Raw genomic sequence first — 22,089 nt, forward strand, 5'->3', positions numbered from 1 at the left:
GATTAAGTATTGAAGTCCTTCCTTGATCCTAGGCTCCAGATATTTTTTTCTTGGTTCCTTGGGATCTATCTGGAGGAGTGAAAGAAGATAACAAAGCGGTTGGGCATCAGTGATGGGGCAGATCATCCATCTCCACACTGATAAGATCCTCATTGATTGACCTTCCCCACGCTTGACCGCTCCTACTTCTTCATACCGGGTGGCCTGATCCCTGAATTCCCATCTGCCATTTTAAATCATCATCCCAAAGATAATTTCCCCCACTGTGTGCTTTATTTAAACATCTCTGTGGCCATGCAACCAAATCACTGCGACCAGCTTGGTCAGGTGCGCGAGCCCAGAGCCGCAAGTCAACTGATGCGCGATGGCCAGCCGAGAGAACATGGTCAGCCCCGACCGTCCGGTGCGGCACCCATGAGATCTGAAGGTATGTTAGGAAGTCTTTTTATACCCTTGGACCCGCAGGATCTCTCCTGCAGATCGAGTCTAAATGATGTATATTCTGTTGCGCCCTATCGTTCGTCTAGCATGTACTCACTGCGGTATTACATAGACTCGTGGATCGATGTTTCTTCCCAACCGTCATCCTCATCACTATCTTCAGCGGCCACAAACGACGACATCATCACAACTGGTCTTCAAGTGGAACCTCGAGACGCTGGCATTTATCAGAATCGTAGTCGGCGACGGCGCATGCAACATCTCGCAGCGGTGGCCACGGCGCATGTCGATTATTCGTCGCGCGAGGCTAGCCTGGCAAGCAGCAGTCAAGAGGAATACGAAGAGAGTGAAAGTGATCCGGATCCAAACATGAGCAGCTCCAATGAGGATATTCATCGTCCAACCTTGCCTGCTCCACGATCGGTGCCCTCGGCTCAGTCCGACGCAGCCTCCAGTGATGATGAAGACGATACTTCTACTGCCTTGGGAATGGGCATCAGTCCATCGCCATTTGTCCCTCAACCAAACGTCTTTAGCCATCCACCGCTGACCAATGATCCTTCCTGGACTCGACCAAGCGAGTCCCGCCGTTCTCAACCCAGTATGCTGTCTAATTCGAGTCGCCGCACAGCCATTCGTCGAGAGTCCTATCCTTCTGGCTCACGGCAGTCTCGCCGATCTCCTCAGTCTCAACATAGTCCTTATAATATGATATCACCTTCGCACCATGCGGACCATGATGCCGCCCTTAGAGCCAGCCTATCTACCCTTCTGTCCTGTGCTGCTGCTGCTCGTGGACTCCCCAAACCAGAAAATCAACGGCCTCAGCCTCCCACCTCCTCCCGCCCTGCCCAACCATCTTCATTCCGACTTGTTGGCGTGTCTGTGGCCATGGGAGAAGAGAGTGATGATGAAAACGTTTCCTCGCCTCAGAATGCTGAGACCAGCCCCTCAGTGGGCCCGGCCCTTCGTCGTGACCCTCGCTCCCCCGTGCCACCGTCTAGTCCGCCAGGGAAGACTAAACGACGATCTACCTCCCCTAAGGATCGGACTTCCACCTCTAAAAAGAGTCGGCGTGCAAGCCTCACGGATTCGACAGCCCCCGTCAGCCCCACAGTCATGACGTGGGTCATCAGTGCTGGTGTGGTGGTCTTGTTCTCGGCGATCAGCTTTTCTGCGGGGTATATGCTCGGTCGGGAAGTTGGTCGGACGGAGATGGGTATGATGGGGGACGGTGGTGTCCCTGGTGCTCGTTCTTCGGCGGCATGTGGTCAGGAGGCTGTTCGAGGCGGTCTTAGGCGGCTGCGTTGGGGTACAGCGGCCGCTGGATCTGCGAGCCTGGCCTAAGATGATCCAGTGTTTCTATATCCAGTGACGACATACAATGCCGTGATATGAAGTATGACTTTGATGGAATACGATGGTTCATGATCTGCCTTTGATTTATCTTCTGGATTTCTTTGCTATGGGCTTTTTACCTGTAATGCCCTCCCCTTTCCGTCGCCTTTAATTTTTTTTTTTGACGAATTCTCATCTCGTCTGTCTTACTCTGTCGAAAGAGACGGAAAGTCCATCGTTTAGTCGCTGCCGACCAAAATGGGAACTGTCTGAGGTTGAGTGAAATGACCACTCTGGAGCTATGGAGTTTAGGAGAGCATTCTGCCTGTGGGCCGGATGTGATTGTATTGTGACATTGATGTTGATATTGAAATTATACCCTCTTCGTGTGGTTAATGCTCAAAGAATGATGTAGGATGTGTACAGGCATGAGATCTAGTGAGATAAGAGCCTTCCAAGGTCCATAGTAGCCTTAGGCGAGTCAAGGGAGTTGAACGTGAGGCTGTGCTCTAGTCCGGTCCATCCCGAGCTGTAACTCCTTGAAGCACGATTCCAATTATTCGAATAAACATCCATGTTCAATTAGAGTCCAGCCTCATCGGCATGTACGGGATTGGCTACCACTCGGGTAGGACCGAGCATGCACCGATATCACATCGCGCCTTATATGCAACCAAAATCAAATCCAGCAAAAGAAAAGGAAAGAAAAGAAAAGAAAAAGGAACGTCACCTCATGGTCGAACGAACACACCTAAAATAGCATCCCGATGTAACCGACAAGTACCCGCATGGAAAAAAGCAAGCGCAAGTGGACCCCAATGACGCGACTTAATATGCATAAACCCCACTACACAAAGAAAGAAAGGAAAATACAAAAGTACTCGCCGTCTCCGAATCCCGCACGAATCCCGCACCAGCCACACCTGCAAGAACGGTTATGTCCGCATGACTCGTGGGCCGGTTCCCAGGATCCAGGATCATGAATGCCGCCAGGATTCCATTCCCGTTGCCGGGATTCAAGGCAAGAAGCAATATGGATCCTTTAATTCATTTGGCGACTCCGTGAAGGCTGCGTTTCATCTGCACGGGCATCTACGAGAAGTACTACTGTAACCCACCTAGAACGAGAACGAGAACCTGAACCAGGACCAGAACCAGAACCAGAACCAGATCGGGATCGAGTCGATCGATCTGTGATCTTCTTTCCTATCCACAGACGTAGGAGATAGGGAAAGGAAATGGGATCTATAGTCAATAGTATGCCCCTCATCTTCAGTGTTGCAGTTCCAATATGATGAACAAAACCGAACACCGAAAGTCAAATCAAAAGACTATCCTCGCGATCTAGGGATTCGATACAATATCCACAAAGTAGATCCCATCAGGTGTTGCACAACATTCATCGCCCCCTCACCCCGCTCCCAGTTTCCTTATCAAGGATGCTTGTTGCAAGGTTCATTATCTCAAATACCTTGATGAAACGGGGGGCGAACTATTGGATCTGCACGGGCCGGGCCACGGCACGGAGAGCCAGATGAACGATGAGCAATTAGACCCAGGGGCAACCCCATATGCAGGGAATATGAAATAATTCTTGATTATCCAATCCTTAGATCATCATTCTCATCAAGCCCCCGTTTGCTTCCTTGTTTCGTTAAGGAAAAAGCAAAGAAAAATTGAAATTGGAAGCTGAGGCACCAATAAGAAAATTGCATTCAGGAATTCAGGCCTCCCTCGAGCCTAATTGCAATAGTCTCTTATCGAGGTCATCGTGCATATGCTAGCCTGTAGCTTTGTAAGCGCTTAGTTGCATGGTGGTTTGGATTTGGGGGCGGAGACGGTTGATCTCTTGCTGCATGGGGCTTGGTTTGGTTTGATCGGCGCAGGGGCCACTGCGTGTCATTAGGTTTGGTCACTTGAGACACGTTTGCGTTTGAGGGGTTAGAGTTGGATCCTCTTTCTTGCCGAGATTCCAGGGCCTGCATGGTGCCGGTGGAGGTGCCTGGTTCGTGCCGGTTCGTGCCTGGTTCGTGTCAGGAATTGGGTCTGGTTTGTTTGTGCCGGTTAGGCTGGATTTGCCCCGGTGGTTGCTCGTCGGCTTTGGTGTCTAGATGTTTATGGAATGGGGCTGGAGGCAACTGGGAATGTCAGATATGTCCGAATATGTGCTATTATATTTGCATGGGAGATTTGCCTCCTGTTATGTACATGATATTATTCTCGTCGAGCGAGATCCACGTGAAACCCCAGCCTTGTCCCTCTTTAAACGCCTTGCTAACCCATCGCTTAAGAAATCAATAAAAGTAAATCTAGGAGTCACAAAAGAAAAGATGCAAGTCCGATCAGAATGCCTGTATCGAGACGTTGGTAAGATTCGCGCAGAATCGAAAAAGATCATCGAAGCAAGTGCCAAGTTCAAAGAGAGGTGGTCGTGTGCGTCGAAATGAATGTAAAAATGCATCAAGAGAGTGTTGTTCTTGTGGTTGCCTCCGATCGTCGGCGATGTTTTACATCGTCTCGGTTCAGGAAACGACGAAGCTTTGATACAAAGCGGCGACATGGTTGTTCTGGAGTAAAAAGTTAGTAAGTAGAAACACAATGATAAAGTGAGATAGACATACCACTGCTTCGTCGTGTTAACATGGCTGACTCGTCCAAGGGCTGTGTGGTGTAGGCTGCAGCCCAGTAGTCCGTTTGACGGTAACCGGTAAAGGTGCAGTTGTTGGGGTTGTACTGCGGCTGCATGGCCGCCACATGCGGATAGAGCGTTGCCAATGGGGAGAGCAGCTCATCTGGTGGTGGCGAACGTCTGCTATCAATGCTTTCGCATTTCTATAGGAAAAATATTAGTTGAGGTTTGACGTTGTGGTAGGAAGAAACATACGTAAATATCATAGTTTGTCTTGTACATGATGAGATGTGTGGGTGGGTGGGTGGGTGTGTGTTTCGGAGAAGGGCGAAACAAGGTATTGGTATTAGGCAGGGATATGGTTGCTAATGTTCAAGCCCAGATCAGCTGTGGTCGGATGTCGAATATGCAGTTGAGATGTTGGGACACAAATTGCAGACATGCGCGCATTTAAACAGACGAGATCATCTCAGCCGCAGGGCGGGGGAACAGGGTTCAGACGTCAGTCTGATGTGCATCTAGTTGGGGCTAGTTGGCGCGAGATATGACGGTCCAGTGTCCAGAAAGCCGGGATTTGGTGGTCATGGGAAACGGAGCCCGATCATTGGACGAGAGGCGCCCAGAACCCCGTAATCGTCGATTCGCGATCCATCGGCATGACCGAGATCAATACGAAGAGTCAAATCATAATTTCGCAGAGCGGGTTCCTGGATCATCCCTGCAGATTCTTACATTCTTCGCTGCCTGTCTCACGTTTCCTCGTTCCTCCCCCTTGCATCTCGCCTGGTTCTTTTCTTTTCTTTTTCCCACGTTTTTCCCCTCAGGAACATCATACCTTAGATTACAACCTTTCGCGATAACGATAAAATGCAACTTGAAACTATTTCAAATTCTGAGATGAAACGGTCCGTGGTTAGGGGCGTAGTGTAGGGCAGGATTTGTCGATCTGTGGGATAAGCGATCGGCCGAATACATCCGATTCATGGTAATTTCGGAGATCAAATTCTTAATGTATGACTATAGTCCTGATTCACGCTCTTTTGATCAAGGTTTTCACAAACGACCAAGTGGGGCCATCAAGAATGTCACACAGGTCCATCGTTGCGAAAGTCAACATTGACGCTTACCCGGGCTTAGGCTCTCCGTTCTAGGCCTGCGATCTATTCACCCTTCCAAGGTCTGAATGTGTAGATAGATAATAAATGAGCAATAGTTCCGTCCCTGACGAAAGGAAGATCTCTGATTTCATTCTTCCAAATCATGGTAATAGTTGCGTGGGCTCGACCACACTATTGGGACGCTAACGTGGGACCCGATCCGAGGAGGTTGGAGCGACAATCTCTTTGTCGGACTCCACCGACGGTCACAGCCACATCCCTTGCGAGCAATGCACGAGCCACACGCTCGGTCGTTCCGTGGCTAGTGATGTGGCTCAAGCTTGATCTGTGGCTGAACTTATTTGTCGCCTTACTCGATAGCTTCTCCTGCCTGATCCACTTTCTGTCAACCCCGAACTAATCCGCCCTTGATCTTCAAATGTGATAGTTTCTGACATCACACCGATGCTGAGGGGGCTCGGTCGTCCCGCCGTGGGGGAGCTATAAGGACCTATCCCTCTCCCCCAGATTCGTGCCCTAAACTCATTCTACAGTATCCCCATCTGACTGAACATTGGTGACCATTTGGTGACTTGAACACTTCTCCAACACACGTCTTCTGGACCATTTGAATTTCCTCATACATGTCAACAGACGATCATGTCACTCAGCATGCAGGGCTCAGGAAGAGAGTGCTGGGAAAACTCTCCGCATATGGATCTATGCGATCCTTATTCTCGCGAGCGTCTCGCTCGAGGTAAGCCACCTTTTTTTTTTTTTTTTTTTTTTTCCTTGGTGTTTTTCCCCCTACTTTCTCCCCCTTCCTTGTCCACCTTTTTCTGAGACCTCCCTCCTCCAGGATCTGTCGAAAGAGAGGCTGAACGCACCTCCGGCAGGCGGGCACCTCACTCCGAAGGAGTAAACTACCCTGAGGCACCATCTGTCTTAGGCGATGAAGAGTTTGGCCGGGTGGATCCTACTGGCTGGTATCCGCACTACAAAAACTGCTTGCAATATTTCCTTGAGTGCAGCCAACATGCGCCGACGGTACAATCCGTGGCGGCCTTCATCAATATCCGTCTTCCATTCCAGCGTGCGCCAGAGGCGGGTCTATCTACACAGCAATCCCCGTCATATGTTTCTCTCCGACCTTATGTTCGGCGCTTGATAGTCACGGCGCAAGACTCCCCTACGACGATGTGCGCGTTCTTTGGGGATGACTGGGAAGCTGGGGTGGGTTGCATTTACAAGCAAGAGCGCATCAATTACCTCTTCACGGCTAAGAGTAGTGGGTGGGCGGATACCAAGACAGCCTACGATATACAACCTGACGAGCAGACTCCTTTCTTGCGTCCACTGCGGGACCCATCCGAGGAGGAGATTCGGGCAGCAGAGGCCCGATGGAGTGAATGGCTAGCCATGGAAGATTGGATGGTGGGGGCACGGAGCCCCTGGTGAAGCAAAAAAGGGGAAAAGGCTAAGGCTAGGGCTACCCTAACTTGATGAGACATGACTATTATTTTCTTTCTTTTGTCATTTCATTAATTTATTCTTTCATTTGTTTTCATTTGGCATGAAATGATTATTGGGGCTCGTGTCGAGGATATAGTTCCGGCGTTAGAGATTTACGAACACTTTAGGCGTTGGTGACAATCAAACATCATCTATTTTTCGTATACAAAGTACATCTTCAGCAAAGTCAAACACTAGGGACCCAAACTACTGGATCCTAGACAACTTAGCACCAAATGATCGCCCTGAACCCGCACGCCAATGCACAGATGACAGTGATCGTCAGCGGATCCCCTGTCAGAATCAATAGTGCCGCACCGCCACAGGCACAGACCCGCGTGACAAATAATTCAAGGGTGGATTTACCTAATCAGCCTTTCGTACAGGTAATCCTGCTTATCATCTTTAGCGCGTTGGAATTAATCTAGAAGTCCTTGAATTTTCCTACTTAGGTCTAGCCAGGGTCGGAAGCATGTCTTCTCCACTTACACGACCCGCAAAGTGAGTCACTAGACCGGACATAAACGTACACATCAACCTGTCAATTCCACAATTTCACCCCAACTGCAATAGTCTCCCAAGTTTATTCCGTTTGCTAGGCTGAGCTGAAAGGTTCCGATCGTCAGGGTCACGAAGCGTGTGATACGTCCAGTTTGTCGTAACCAGGTTCCCGGGAATAATCGTCGCCCGGATCGCAATTAAAGAAAAAAAAAAAAAAAAAAAAAAAAAAAACAACAACAACATGGCGGAAAATGAATCCCCGGAACCGCGCATCTACAAACATGATGACAAGGCCAGCACGCTCCTTCCTCTGCTAGCTTCTCATCTACCACTCTCTGCTGCACTTCTGCGACGTATCCAGCATGGATTCGCCTACCCAGCTCCCACTGCCAAGATCTTAGCCACATTCCCCCCATCGGCCTCCGTATCCCCTGACAAGCCATGGCTGGCTGCACGGGTGGATCTTTTCCGCGGCCGCGAGACCCAGATCATCCTCTATTCCAGCCTTGAAGCGGAGCACACGTCAATCCAGCCGATCGGTTCTGGCGGAGCTGAACCGGCTGTCACCGTCACCCCTAGTGACGGGTCCAGTCCCGGCGCAGTGGAAAGCAACAATCACGCCAGTCCCGATTTTAATTATACAGTTGCTACACTGGACTCGGCTAACCCAGCTTCTCTGCGTCTGGCCCGTGAGCAACTATTGGCTTTGCTCGCTTATATCAAAGCCAATCTGTTGCCGGAGTACCTGGCTTCCCTGCCACCTGACAGTGAGAAGAAGTCAGCTGAAGCGCAGTCGCGGAATGGTGTTGCCTTGATCCCTGCACCGGATCCTAAGGCTTTTCTAATTGGAACACTGCATACGGGCCTGTTTACTTTGCTTTTGGAGTCGGGTGTTTTCCCGCATCCTGATGTGGGGGACGCGTCACGTCTAAAGCTTTTGCCTGGGCTGAAGGTTCATCGGTATGATAACCCGCCGTATGTCAAATATTTCTTTCCCCGGGAGGCGTTCACGATGCGGGATGATGAGGCTGAAATTCCGTTGCCGGCTGGGTACCGGTTCCACGATCGGAAGGGAAGAAGAGGTGTTTTGGATTCGCATTTGAGTCTTGTGCAGAGTCGGACGAGTATTCCTCGGTCGAGGGCGCAATTGTCCAGCCTGGTTGGTATGGCGATTTACTATGATTCTGAGCCTGAGACGGAAGGCGATGAGGATGAAATGCCTGTTGCGTGGGCTTTCCTGGGTTGTGATGGGCCGTTGGCCACTTTGCACGTTGAGCCTGAGCATCGGGGCAAGGGCCTCGCGCTCTGCTTGTCCAAGGAGACTATGCGGCGCGGTATGGATCCTACCGGGATTTTTGGGGCTGATAGACTTGATTTTGTGGATGAGAAGCTGCGGCAAAAGACTACCGCTTGGGTGCATACTGAGGTTGCACAGGCTAATAAGGCCAGTCGGAGGGTTATGGACAAGGTTGGTGGAGAGGTTCTGTCGACTGTGATGTGGGTGGTAATCGAGCTTTGTGATTGATTTGGAACCTGGATACCAATGGGATAATTGCGTCAGGACGGGCTTAACATAGAGATAGATACCGACTACTCGTGAGATTGATAAATATACAGCGACGTACATTTTGTACGCCTTGAACATGCTATGGTGTTAAAGAGATGTCTGCACATGCTTCCTGAAGTTTTCGTTCGTACCTATGCTTGTATGGGCATCAAGTTTGTAAGTTGGCATTGCTTGTCCAGATACACAAACCTTTCACGGATGAATCCGAAGTTCAACCCATGAGGTTTATGAATTTAAGGAAGATTGGAAGGCTAGAAGCAGAGGCATGCGTCCATGGGTCTGAATACAGATATAATTCACTACTAGTCGTCATCCACCTACCTAGGTAACCCAGACATAGGTATAGGGATTGAGGTGTTAACAACTAAAAACCATTGATACACAAAAAAGCATTAAAAGAAAGCATTAAAAGAAAGCATTAAAAGAAAGCATTAAAAACCACAATTAAGGCTTATATCTTTACAAATACGACTTCCAACGAGGAAGAGATAGTCAAGATAACATTGATTTCAAAATATATATCCAGGTGGTCCCGACCACCAAAGTTTGAATTCTAAAGGGGATTTTAATCACTTCTACATCTGAGCTACCTGGATACAATGATATCTGAATAAGAACAATAACCATGTGTAGTATGGAAGAAAGGGCGGTCTGTACTTCAAAATCTATGCATCTGGCCCATCCGTGTCGCTCCTTCTCATTCGTCCATTGGCAAGTGATAAAAATAACTTGCGAACGCAACAAATTGAACCACAACAGACCCGTGGGCTTTTCTGTCTATATCGGCCGCAAGATGTATTATGCCTATAAGTTCAGACCCAATTGATTCTTTCAAACGTATTATAAGTGGTTGAATTGTAATAATCAAAGGCGCTGTCATAGTTAAACACCCCACCGTCGATCCCCCCAAAACGGCTTAGCGCTCCGATGATCGGGTTGAACACACCATTATCGGTCAACCCTTTCTCGTCTTTCTTCTCTCTAAACACCCCTTCCAAACCAATTGACCACTCTCCAATTCGTCATAATGAGCAACAAGGCTGTCGCCGAGAACATGCTCTGGGGAGGTCGTTTCACCCGTAAGAACCCTTCCAACCCCGCCAATTCCCCCACCAAACTCCAATCCCGCATTGACTCATACTAACAAAAAATAACCAGAGGGCCTCGACCCCCTCATGGTGAAGTACAATGAGTCCCTGCCCTATGACCGCATCATGTGGAAGCAGGATATCGCCGGCTCCATCGCCTTCGCCCGTGCCAACATGAAGAACGGCATCCTGACCCCCCACGAGTTCGCCGAGATCGAGCGCGGCTTCAAGGTCATCTCGGAGGAGTGGCGCACAGACACCTTCGAGGCTAAGCCCAATGACGAGGATATCCACACTGCCAACGAGCGCCGTCTCGGCGAGATCATCGGAAAGGAGATTGGCGGCAAGCTGCACACCGGTCGCTCGCGTAACGAGCAGGTCGCTACCGATATGCGCTTGTGGCTGCGCGATGAGCTGCGCGTCCTGGACAGCCAGCTCTGCGACCTCATCAAGGTTTCCATTGCCCGTGCGGAGAAGGAGATTGACTACATCATGCCTGGTTACACTCACTTGCAGAAGGCCCAGCCCGTCCGCTGGTCCCACTGGATGCTGTCGCACGCCACTGCCTTCGCGAGCGAGCTGCAGCGTCTGCGTGAGGTGATCCGCCGTGTGAACCGAAGCCCTCTGGGCTGCGGTGCTCTCGCTGGTAACCCCTTCAACATTGACCGTGAGGCTATGGCCAAGGAGCTGGGCTTCGACGACCTGCTTTACAACTCGATGAACACCGTTGGTGACCGTGACTTTGCTATGGAGACCATGCAGTGGGGTAGCTCTTTTATGCTCAAGATCTCTCGCTGGGCTGAGGACTTGATCATCTACAGCAGTCTGGAGTTCGGTTTCGTGCGCCTGTCCGATGCGTACTCCACTGGCTCTTCCCTGATGCCCCAGAAGAAGAACGCCGACAGCCTGGAGCTGCTCCGCGGCAAGTCTGGCCGTGCTTTTGGTCAGATGGCTGGTCTGATGATGACCATCAAGGGCCTGCCCACGACCTACAACAAGGATCTGCAGGAGAGCATCGAGCCCCTGCTCGACCACATCAAGACCGTTAGCGACAGCATCCTGATCGCCACCGGTGTGCTGTCCACCCTGACCGCCAACCCTGAGAAGATGGTTGCCGCTTTGGCTCCCGAGATGTTGGCCACCGAGATCGCTGACTACCTCGTCCGCAAGGGCGTTCCCTTCCGTGAGGGCCACCACATCTCCGGTCGCGTGGTCCAGCTTGCTGAGAGCACCAATGTCCCCATGGACACCCTGTCCCTCGAGCAGCTCCAGGGCTTGGACTCTCGCTTTGATGCGGATGTTCAGGCTTGTCTCGACTATGAGCGTGCTGTTGAGCTGAAGGATGCCATTGGTGGCACCAGTAAGCGGGCTGTCATCGAGCAGACTTCCGTGTTGAAGAAGCTGCTATAAATGTCTACGTTTGAGTAGATGGGGGGTCATTTTGTGCAGTATATCATCAAAAATATCAGCGGTCTTGGGTTTATATCTCGGTTAGAGTAAAAAGACATCAGTTTCTTTGGTTCACTTCTTTCCACTCAAGCATACACCAGCCCAGAAGCTAGCTTTTAAAATAACAAGCTAGCTCTTGTATTAGAAGCGAAAACGGATGTTCCGTACTTTTCGCTTTCCAAGCTATACACGCGCCACTCGGCGTTGGTTAATAACGTTCACGAGAAAGAATCGCAAATGGTACATGTAGCAGGATCGATTTGTTTCAAGGGCATACAACGGGATCTTGCTCTTTCATAGATCTGAGGCTTGTACATAGTATTGAGGGATTCATATTTCCAAGGCATAACGTGTGATTCGAGAATACATAACATGAATAAGCATAAGAGATAGGTATGTACGATAGTAAGGCCGATACTGAAGATTGCGCAAGCCATAAATAAAGAAGAAAAATAAAGAAAACTTGAGATACAAGATTAATCAAACCGCCTAACCCCCAACCCCATCGTCCCAGCCGGCGTCTTCCTCTCCCCATTCACTTCAAACTCACATTCTTCCTCAGCCTCATAAGCAGGGGGCACTTCACTCGGTGTTGGCGAAAGGGGACCAACATCCATGAAACTCAGATTCCCAATCTTGTTCGAGACAGGTGAAGATGTCGGCGGAGAAGCAGAAACAGCAGTAGGAGGAGAGATAGGAGTAGATGACTGTCCCGCTTCACCATCAGATACGTCCGTCAACGGTAGACTGCCATCAAAGTTCATAAAACTCATGACATGATCCTGCGATTCCCCTGAGTTCTCTTTACCTTTTGCCATATCCGCGTCTCCATTTCCATTTCCATTCTTGTTTCCATTATCAATCCCATTCCAATTTTCAATAGAGAGTTCCGTATCTTTGGGATTGCCAGAATACCTGCCCAGATTCGCACCCATTACAACCTCTTCCTCCGTAACTACTCTCCGTGCCGTATGGCGCGCCATAAATCTGGGACTCATATTTCTGCTAGGCGGAGAAAAGCCCGAGACAGAGCCCGAGCCAGAACCCGGACTGCTGCTGGTAATCTTGGGCGAAGATGATGCCGAAAAAAGCTCCAAGGAATCCCGAGAAAAGACGTTGGCAATATCACCTCTCTGATAAAGCATGACTCCTTCTCCTTGTCGTTGATTTAGTGGCATGTTGATAAGATCTCTCTGAGGGTCAGTTGGTAGCTCGGCGCATGCGCGCCGAGCCCTTGTATCAGGGAGTTCGGGCGTATAACCTGCTCGTTTGGGGACGGAGGCGAGAAGCTCAGCCGTTGGAATGGAGGGGATCGGTTGGAAACATGTTGCACCACCATTTAGACTGAGGCTTGTTGTTGATGTGTTAGGACCACCTGTTAGGGCCGAGATGACGGTGTTATTGTGGGAATCTGTGACTGAGGGCTCGAAGTGAGGATACGAAGAGCCTTTGGTGCGAATATTAACAAACTTTTCTTTGGGGTGGATGGCATTGTGCTTACTGTTGCCATTGTAGTTCCCTGTACGTTCTCTTTGCCAAGGTGTTTTTCTTGGGTTGGGCCATTGACTCTGGTCGATAATGCAAGGCTCGGTATTTTTCATGCGATTTCTGCGCTTCCAGAAACAGAAGAGAATAATTGCTATGATCAGAAGACCTGCTAAGCCTCCAATAGCACCGCCTATTATGGCTGAGTGGTTGCTAGAGCTGGATGATGCCGGAGCTGTTGTTGAGGTACTTGTAGATGTCGCCGCTACGATAGTACTCGGGCTGGTACTTCCAGTGGTCGAAGTCGAAGACGAGGTTGTTTTGGCTATCGCAGTTGTTGTATTTTCCGTGGGGCTTGTCGAAGTTGAAGAGTGGCTAGAGGTACTCGAGGCTGTGAAGGTTGTGGTGTCTGTAGACGAGATCGTGGTATCATCATCTGGGCATACACCCAATGTACACGGATTGCTTGAACAGCAACCTTTGTAGTCGCCAGCACTGCAGACATACCACAGCGTATCGCCAGTGCATGTTGTGTCTGCCCGAGGGACCAACTGATCCATCAGGTCCATTCCGGAGAAGCGCGAGGGCAAAAACAACCAGGTAGTAGATCGAAGTAAACGGGGTGGGTACGGGACTGGACATGCATACCAAGAAAGGAAGAGAAAGTAAAGGAAAAGCAAAAAAGAAAGTCACAGGCAGAGCAGGAGTTGTTATTTCGAGTTTGTTCTGTTCCATAGATAGTAAAAGTAAGTGGCTTTGAAGGCGAGGGACAAGGGTCATCTCGGTCAAAGACATGACTTGGGGATTTCTTTGTTTTCAGTTATCTTGCAGTAGCCCGTCATATATAGACGTAGAAAATCAAAGACACGCGTAGTAATGCCGAATGAAAATAGGCAAATGATATGACAAGATCCATGCTAAAATCGACGTGCTGAATATGGGTGCATCCTATGCATTTAAGTGTTGCCCAAATAGTAGAGATTGCAAGGACTATGGTACCCCAACAGATGCCACTTTCAACGTTGTCTAGGAACCAACTCAATATTGAGAGTATTTCAGGGGCTGAATATAGATGTCAAAGAATAGAGATTGACGCTGTATAAAGCTACACATTCGAGGTCTACGGCACTACGCATGGAACAAATAAATTGAGAACCAATTAAAAAGAAAATTCCAGTGTATCAGACAAAGTGAGGAAAAGCACTCAGTACACCGACTCTTCGCCTGTAAGTTAAAAGGAAATAGGAAATATGGCTATACAGGATGGTAAAATAACAGTCAAAATAAGAAACATGCTCTTTTCGTGGATTCCTCCGTCAATACCACGACCTCGCAGATGACCCCAAAGAGCATCTGAATCAAGGACGTAATATCTTCTTTCAACTCCGCTCCTTAGTAAGTACGCTTGAAGGGGGGCACGGGCTTGCACTCTGCAGCATCGAGGGTGTTGGCCTCAACGGCACGGTAGCCCAGATCGACCTTGCCGTGGGCCTCCTTCTGCCAGGTGAGGGAGTGCTTCATCCAGTTCTCATCATCACGGTCGGGGAAGTCCTCACGGGCGTGAGCACCACGGGACTCCTTGCGGTTGGCGGCGGCAGTGGCGGTTTGGGTAGCGCAAGTCAACAGGTTACGGAGCTCAAGGGTCTCAACAAGATCGGAGTTCCAGATCATGCTGCGGTCCTTGGTTCCGACCTGGTCGTACCAGGTGTCGATCTCGCTGATCTTCTGGACACCCTCATCCAGGGACTCCTGGGTACGGAACACACTGACGTCAGTCTGCATGGCCTTCTGCATGGCATTGCGGACCTCGAAGGTAGACTTGGGGCCATCGGCGTTGCGAGCGAAGTCAAGGTCCTTGATGGACTGAGCACCGGCGTCGGAAGCCAGCTCCTTGTGGGGCTTGCCGGGGGAAGCAGTGTCACGGACACGGTGGGACACAGCACGACCGAAGACGATCAGATCGAGCAGGGAGTTGGCACCCAGACGGTTGGCACCGTGGACAGACACACAGGCGGCCTCACCACAGGCGTACAGACCGGGGACAACCTTGTCGTTGCCGTTCTCATCGACGTCCAGGACCTCACCGGTGTACTTGGTGGGGATACCACCCATGTTGTAGTGGACGGTGGGCAGGACAGGGATGGGCTGCTTGGTGACATCGACACCAGCAAAGATGGAAGCGGTCTCAGAAATACCAGGCAGACGCTCGTGCAGCAGCTCAGCGGGCAAGTGGCTCAGCTGGAGGTAGATGTGGTCCTTCTCGGGACCGACACCACGGCCCTCACGGATCTCCAGGGTCATGGAACGGGAGACAACGTCACGAGAGGCCAGATCCTTGGCGGTAGGAGCGTAACGCTCCATGAAACGCTCACCCTCGGAGTTGAGCAGGTAACCACCCTCACCACGGGAACCCTCAGTGATCAGACATCCGGCACCGTAGATACCGGTGGGGTGGAACTGGACGAACTCCAGATCCTGGTTGGGCAGACCGGCACGGGCAACCATGGCCATACCGTCACCAGTGCAGGTGTGGGCGGAAGTGCAGGAGAAGTAGGCACGTCCGTAACCACCAGTGGCCAGAACGGTGTGGTGAGCCTTGAAACGGTGCAGGGTACCGTCCTCCTGGTTGTAAGCAATGATACCACGGCACTCACCGTTCTCCATCAGGAGATCAAGAGCGAAGTACTCGATGAAGTAGTTGGTGTTGTGGCGCAGAGACTGGCCGTAGAGGGTGTGCAGCAGAGCGTGACCGGTACGGTCAGCGGCGGCAGCGCAACGGTAGGCCTGACCACCCTTTCCGTACTCCCTGGACTGACCACCGAAGGCACGCTGGTAGATACGGCCATCCTCGGTACGGGAGAAGGGGCAACCGTATCCCTCGAGCTCTCGGACGGAGGCGGGAGCCTCGCGGGTCATGTAGTGAATCGCATCCTGGTCACCAAGCCAATCAGAACCCTTCACGGTGTCGTACATGTGCCATCTCCAGTCGTCCTCGTGCATGCTATCGTCCAATTAGTTACCGTTCCGGGGTAAAATCCACATCCATACGAAGTTTGGAGGGGGTGAAAACCTACTTTCCAAGGGCAGCATTGATACCACCCTGAGCGGCGACAGTGTGGGAACGAGTAGGGAAAAGCTTGGAAACACAGGCAACGTTGAAACCAGCCTCGGCCAGACCGAAGGCAGCACGCAGACCGGCACCACCGGCACCAACGACAACGGCATCGTACTCGTGGTCCTGCAACAGGTCAGAATCTCCGTGTCTCTAGTATCCTTTCATTGGTGCGGCAGTGCTTACAATGACGGGGTACTTCTCAGAAATGTAGCCATTGGCGGCTTTGGCGCGCAGCGGCTGGTTGGCCCAGATCTTGGCTGTTAAGGATGCGGTTAGTGATGAGGACGTGATGTGACGTGATACAACTGAAGGATTCTCAATGCGTACCAGCAGGGCGAGATGAGGAGAAAAGACGTCTCTGGTCCCTTAAGATGCGGGAAACCTGTAATTCGCAAACAACTCGGTCAGTTCAACCATCGCACCCGGGCCGAAAATCATCGCAAGTCGGCTACTAACCTTGGAGGCGGGAGCCAAGCTCCGCAAGCTCATGGAGCTCATTATGACGGGTCTGAAGAGAAGGAGCCCCCTAAACACCCGAAAGAAGAGAATACACCGGTATCACGGTGGAGATAAGATTGGTAGAGGGGAGGGTGGAAGAACTTCCTTTCGAGAGCAGAGCAACTTCGGCGATGGAATTCGGCTTGCGGATGGCAGTTGGTGCTGACATAATCTCCAGCTTTTTACAATTGAACGCGTGCTGATTGGCTGCACCGGGTCCTGCTCATTTTCGTGCGCCGTCACTTGCCTCGGGCTGCCGGGTGACACGTGACCCCGTTTTCGTAGATCCAGCTTCATGATCGTGGACCATGAAGTATTCCTCCACGATACAGCTGTAAGATGAGGGCATTGATATGTCTAGAGCACATATACCTTACTTTGATCATTTCGAATATACTAAATTTACTTGCTACATGCCAAGTCTCTGTCATTCTTGCTTCAATCCATTAGCCGATGCATCTTCTCATCCCTTTCCCCGGATATACGATCTTCCCACAATCTCGGGATCTAGTTTCTCCGGTCCCGAGATATCGGTAGTGCATTCATCACGCTTATTGGCGATCGGGTGGATCACTCCTTTGGACGTACGAGGCTAAATAAACTACTAGTATATACGGAGTAGCTATATGAAAAAGTAGGAAGTATGGTAGATTATAGATTCGTTCACACGGCTGAGGTTGAACACCACCAACCAACATGCAAAAAGAAAACTGAAGTGATCGTACAATCTCATGCACCATGCCCATGCTAGAACCAGCTCATATTTCTAGTTGTATTGCATGTATGTGGCGGTCGAGTTGAACTTCAGGTTGCCCTTGATCACCTTCTCTACCGACGCCAAGAAGTCCTTCTCGGTTGCGACCTTCCGTCGAGCACGGATGGCAAACATACCCGCCTCAGTAGCAACACTACGCAGCTCCGCACCAGTTGCGTTGGGGCATAGTCGTGAAATAAGCTCCCATCGAATGTCCCGCTCGACGGACATACTCTTGGCGTGAATACGCAGAATGTTGGCACGACCTTCAACGTCAGGAAGAGAGAACTCGATCTTTCGATCAATACGACCAGGACGCATCAACGCCGGGTCCAGGGTAGATGGTCGGTTAGTGGCGAACATGACCTTGATGTTACCACGGGCGTCGAAACCATCCAGCTGGGTAATAAGTTCCAGCATGGTTCGCTGGACTTCGTTATCACCACCGGCACCGTCATCGAAACGAGCTCCACCGACTGCATCGATTTCATCGAAGAAGATGATACAAGCCTTCTTCGTCCGAGCCATCTCAAACAGCTCTCGGACCATGCGAGCACCCTCACCCACGTACTTCTGCACCAACTCACTTCCAATGACACGGATGAATGTAGCATCGGTTCGGTTGGCCACAGCACGAGCGCAAAGAGTCTTACCGGTACCAGGAGGACCGTAGAGCAAAGCGCCCTTGGGGGGGGTCAATACCCAAGTTCACGAACCGCTCTGGTGATAGCAATGGCATCTCCACAACCTCTCGTAGCTTCTCAATTTGTTCCTTGCAGCCACCCACGTCGCCGTAAGTTACATCTGGCTTATCTTCGACTGTCATCATTGTCACACTGGGATCGATCTTGGGCGGGAGCGGCAGCATAATCTGGTACTTATTCCGGTCGACACTAGATCATCATCAGCACCTCTGCAGTATTAATAGACTGCGGATCAAAGATAAAAACCTACCCGACTCGCATACCCTCTTCAATATCTGTCGGACTCACGCGCTCTCCTAGGTTGACCACGAATTTGGCGATCTGTTTCACGTTGATGACATATTTGCTCTTGTCCGAGTCCTTCTCATCCTGGATAATCTTTGTGCAACGAGCCACCTGCAGGGGCTGCTCTTCGGCCATCCGCTGTCGATCGGCAGCGACATCCCAAAGGTGTGGAGGTGCGAGACCGGTGTCGGATTCCTGGAGCGGGTATGAGCTTCGGCGGGTTCAAGGGATCGAAAGAGCTGAATAAATAATCACCTTCACACCAATCTTCTCGTTCACGCTGGCTTGTTTATCCTTGATATCCTTCTCGAGCTTCTGAAGCGCCTTAGCGTAGGGAGCCGCGCCGTAGGTCTTGAGTACTGCGATGTCACTGGATGAGACGTTAGCGATCCATCACTAGACAGAAATCGGCGGCAATCCTTGAGAATTCCAACATGCGACAAAACTTACTCATCTGTGAGAGGTGTGATCTTCTTCTCTGGTTCTTCGTCATCCGCGAAGTTCTTCTGGTACTTCTCCCAGTTCTGTCCCGTGGCGCTAGGCATACTGAGGTGTTGACAGCCCCGGGCTGAGGACCTAGGATCGAGACAAAAGAACGAAAAGTAGCTAGAGAAAGCAAAAAAGGCAAGAGAGAAGTCGGAAATTGCTGAACCGGCAGAAAAATGGAGGTGGATGGTATAATGAAAGAGGATGGAGGTGGTGATGTAGCAGAGAGCTGCGGTGGCCGAGCTCAACTCACTAATCAGTGCCAAGCTTCATCACCGCCCCAGAACCTCGCAGAATTTCTGTGTGTTCACTCCACCACCGCCGATTCTACTTCCCCTGTTTGTTGTTTTTACATAGGTTGCTTTTTGATAACAACATTCAAGATGGCGACCGCAGTGGCTCAAGGAACTGCTGGCAACAACTCCTTCAAGGTGCGATTCGCGAACCTCTTGTGTGTGAACTGAATTCTGATAGCGAGCAGGACAAGGAGAAGCCTATGGCCGTGCGGGCCTCCAACATTATGGCAGCTCGGGGTATGTCATTCGTTCATCTTATTCAAGAACCATAATGCTGATATTTAATTTCCAGCCGTCGCCGATGCTATTCGCACAGTATGCATACCTAGAACATGATCATTTACAGAGATGAGGGGCTAACGAGGCGACAGTCATTGGGACCCAGGGGTATGGATAAGATGGTAAGTCGACCATGACCACTCCCAGCTGGCATGATGCTAATACATATATAGATTCAAACACCCAAGGGAAACACAATTATCGTATGCCTGCCGTCCAATTCCTGTCGATAACCTCCCGACTAACCCCCCGCAGACCAACGATGGAAACACCATGTTGAAGGATATGAGCGTCATGCACCCCGCTGCCCGCATGCTGGTCGACCTCAGTGCTGCACAGGATGTTGAGGCTGGTGATGGAACAACCTCGGTCGTTGTCATTGCTGGCAGTCTGCTCGGTGCCGCTGAGCGTCTGTTGTCCAAGGGCATCCACCCTACCGTCATTTCCGAGTCATTCCAGCGTGCCGCCAGCGCCGCTGTCGAGATTCTCCACAACATGTCCCGCCCTATCAACCTTACCGACCGCAACACCCTCCTCCAAGCTGCCTCAACCTCTCTCTCATCGAAGATTGTCTCCCAGCACTCTGGTTTGCTGGGCCCTATGGCCGTCGACTCCGTGTTGAAGGTTGTGGACCACAAGACTGCCGAGAACGTTGACTTGCGAAACATCCGGATCGTGAAGAAGGTCGGCGGTACTATTGAGGACAGTGAGATGATTGATGGCTTGGTCTTGAACCAGCCCGTTATCAAGAGCAGCGGTGGCCCGACAAGAATCGAGAAGGCCCGGATAGGTCTCATCCAATTCCAACTGAGCCCGCCCAAGCCTGACGTATGTTTCCCGGTCCTGAAACTTGACATTGAATAAATACTGACTATCTTTCTTTCGATAGATGGAGAACCAGATCGTCGTGAACGACTACCGCCAGATGGACAAGATTTTGAAGGAGGAGCGCCAGTACCTGCTCAATATGGTTAAGAAGATTCAAAAGACCAAGTGTAACGTGCTTCTGATTCAGAAGTCTATTCTGCGTGACGCCGTTAACGACCTCTCCCTGCACTTTTTGTCTCGTCTGAAGATTCTCGCCATCAAGGATATCGAGCGTGATGAGGTTGAGTTCCTCTGCAAGTCCCTTGGCTGCAAGCCCGTCGCCAACGTCGACTCTTTCACCGAAGACAAGCTTGGTACTGCTGACCTTGTTGAGGAGGTTCAGGCTTCAGGTGCCCGCTACGTCAAGATCACCGGCATTAAGGCCCCCACTACTACCCCCACCAACCAAACCGTGTCGATTGTCGCCCGCGGTGCCAACAACCTGATTCTGGACGAGGCTGAGCGATCCCTTCACGATGCCCTTTGTGTCATCCGCTGTCTGGTCAAGAAGCGCGCTCTGATTGCTGGTGGTGGTGCCCCTGAGGTTGAGGTGGCCCACACCCTTGCCATGCGGGCTCGTGAGCTCACAGGTACTGAGTCTATCTGCTGGAAGGCCTTTGCCGATGCCATGGAGGTCATCCCTACCACTCTTGCCGAGAACGCTGGTTTGAACTCGATCAAGGTCGTCACTGAGTTGCGTCACCGTCACGCCCAGGGTCAGCACAACGCTGGTGTCAGCATCCGCAGTGGAGGTGTCAAGGATGATATCACTGAGGAGAACATCCTGCAGCCCCTGCTGGTCAGCACCAGTGCCATTGAGCTGGCCGCTGAGACCGTGAAGATGATCATGAGAATTGATGATATTGCTCTGTCGCGGTAAAAGGTTCACACTGCACAGGGATGTATGATGACATGCAATGTGATTGCAATGAGTAATTATCAACAAAAAAAATAACCAGTTTTCATAGAATTCTTCTAGATTCCTTTTTACAAACTAAGGTTTCGCAGATACGCCTTAGGGAATCTTCTATAGAAGCATATAGGCATATTCAAGGTCTTGGTCCCTAAGACTGCCCAGGTGATATGATTGACCAGTCTTGAAATCTGCACAGCAAAGTATCGTATTGAGTCGCTTTAGATTGGCGTATAGTGAAACTCCACATATATGTTCACAAAGAGTCTGCCTTGAGGACGATAGATTAGCTCATGGAGATTAGTAAGGCGTGGTCTGTTTAGGCACAATTGAACGCTTCTGGCATGCGCATTGTCCCCTAGCATATCTAGATTAGTTAACGATACACATACGATACTCGAGCATCGGTTTATATACTCCGACTGGAGCTAACATAGTATGGCACACAGTATCAGCTTATGTGGCAACATACAGTGAAGCCCTAAGCACAGATAAAGGTCAATTCATAGTTACTCATGGCCCTTTATCAAAGATGATCTTATGACTTCCTTTATATGAGGAAACCCGTCCCTTTCGGCAGAGATATGAGCTATCTAGAAACCAAGCTTGAAGAGAACAGGAAAGAGAAGCAACAGCTCATCAAAGATGTAATAGGCTCTCATCGTATATTTTTGCAGGCAGAAGGGAATCTCTGTCTCGCCCATTTTCGTGCCCTCAAGCGACAAAACTCGACTCTGATGAGGGACATTGACCACACTGAGACTCCATGGAAAGAGGGTCATGCC

General features: G+C 50.5%; 9 protein-coding genes across 9 annotated transcripts; 5 read left to right on the plus strand and 4 right to left on the minus strand.

Annotated features, from left to right (window-relative positions):
- Positions 1-294: 294 nt before the first annotated feature.
- On the plus strand, positions 295-1,788 carry N7484_007549 (uncharacterized protein; the record flags this gene model as incomplete). The annotated part of the gene is made up of 2 exons (XM_057117936.1): positions 295-427; positions 554-1,788. The coding sequence occupies 2 exons, from the start codon at positions 295-297 to the stop codon at positions 1,786-1,788; spliced, it is 1,368 nt and encodes a 455-aa protein (XP_056970971.1).
- Positions 1,789-4,239: 2,451 nt separating this feature from the next.
- On the minus strand, positions 4,240-4,690 carry N7484_007550 (uncharacterized protein; the record flags this gene model as incomplete). The annotated part of the gene is made up of 3 exons (XM_057117937.1): positions 4,240-4,346; positions 4,401-4,611; positions 4,664-4,690. 3 exons carry the CDS (start codon positions 4,688-4,690, stop codon positions 4,240-4,242), a joined length of 345 nt encoding a protein of 114 aa, XP_056970972.1.
- A 1,475-nt stretch (positions 4,691-6,165) lies between these two features.
- N7484_007551 (uncharacterized protein) lies at positions 6,166-6,963 on the plus strand (the record flags this gene model as incomplete). The annotated part of the gene is made up of 2 exons (XM_057117938.1): positions 6,166-6,262; positions 6,365-6,963. 2 exons carry the CDS (start codon positions 6,166-6,168, stop codon positions 6,961-6,963), a joined length of 696 nt encoding a protein of 231 aa, XP_056970973.1.
- A 796-nt stretch (positions 6,964-7,759) lies between these two features.
- Positions 7,760-9,043, plus strand: N7484_007552 (Acyl-CoA N-acyltransferase; the record flags this gene model as incomplete). The annotated part of the gene is made up of 1 exon (XM_057117939.1): positions 7,760-9,043. One exon carries the CDS (start codon positions 7,760-7,762, stop codon positions 9,041-9,043), a length of 1,284 nt encoding a protein of 427 aa, XP_056970974.1.
- Positions 9,044-10,112: 1,069 nt separating this feature from the next.
- Positions 10,113-11,583, plus strand: N7484_007553 (argininosuccinate lyase ARG4; the record flags this gene model as incomplete). Its single annotated transcript, XM_057117940.1, has 2 exons — positions 10,113-10,164; positions 10,244-11,583. The coding sequence occupies 2 exons, from the start codon at positions 10,113-10,115 to the stop codon at positions 11,581-11,583; spliced, it is 1,392 nt and encodes a 463-aa protein (XP_056970975.1).
- Positions 11,584-12,098: 515 nt separating this feature from the next.
- N7484_007554 (uncharacterized protein) lies at positions 12,099-13,676 on the minus strand (the record flags this gene model as incomplete). The annotated part of the gene is made up of 1 exon (XM_057117941.1): positions 12,099-13,676. The coding sequence occupies one exon, from the start codon at positions 13,674-13,676 to the stop codon at positions 12,099-12,101; it is 1,578 nt and encodes a 525-aa protein (XP_056970976.1).
- An 823-nt stretch (positions 13,677-14,499) lies between these two features.
- On the minus strand, positions 14,500-16,795 carry N7484_007555 (uncharacterized protein; the record flags this gene model as incomplete). Its single annotated transcript, XM_057117942.1, has 5 exons — positions 16,679-16,795; positions 16,550-16,604; positions 16,406-16,479; positions 16,182-16,345; positions 14,500-16,108 (listed from the first exon to the last, which is right to left on the minus strand). The coding sequence occupies exons 1-5, from the start codon at positions 16,718-16,720 to the stop codon at positions 14,500-14,502; spliced, it is 1,944 nt and encodes a 647-aa protein (XP_056970977.1). The 5' UTR covers positions 16,721-16,795.
- A 691-nt stretch (positions 16,796-17,486) lies between these two features.
- rpt1 (proteasome regulatory particle base subunit RPT1) lies at positions 17,487-19,008 on the minus strand (the record flags this gene model as incomplete). Its single annotated transcript, XM_057117943.1, has 5 exons — positions 17,487-18,158; positions 18,187-18,367; positions 18,429-18,658; positions 18,719-18,833; positions 18,914-19,008. The coding sequence occupies 5 exons, from the start codon at positions 19,006-19,008 to the stop codon at positions 17,487-17,489; spliced, it is 1,293 nt and encodes a 430-aa protein (XP_056970978.1).
- A 324-nt stretch (positions 19,009-19,332) lies between these two features.
- On the plus strand, positions 19,333-21,271 carry N7484_007557 (chaperonin-containing T-complex subunit CCT4; the record flags this gene model as incomplete). The annotated part of the gene is made up of 7 exons (XM_057117944.1): positions 19,333-19,380; positions 19,431-19,482; positions 19,538-19,560; positions 19,617-19,646; positions 19,698-19,727; positions 19,780-20,352; positions 20,414-21,271. 7 exons carry the CDS (start codon positions 19,333-19,335, stop codon positions 21,269-21,271), a joined length of 1,614 nt encoding a protein of 537 aa, XP_056970979.1.
- Positions 21,272-22,089: the final 818 nt, after the last annotated feature.

This window comes from Penicillium longicatenatum (assembly GCF_028827895.1).
Source record: "Penicillium longicatenatum strain IBT 33135 chromosome Unknown contig_4_segment0_segment0, whole genome shotgun sequence".
NCBI lineage: Eukaryota > Fungi > Ascomycota > Eurotiomycetes > Eurotiales > Aspergillaceae > Penicillium > Penicillium longicatenatum.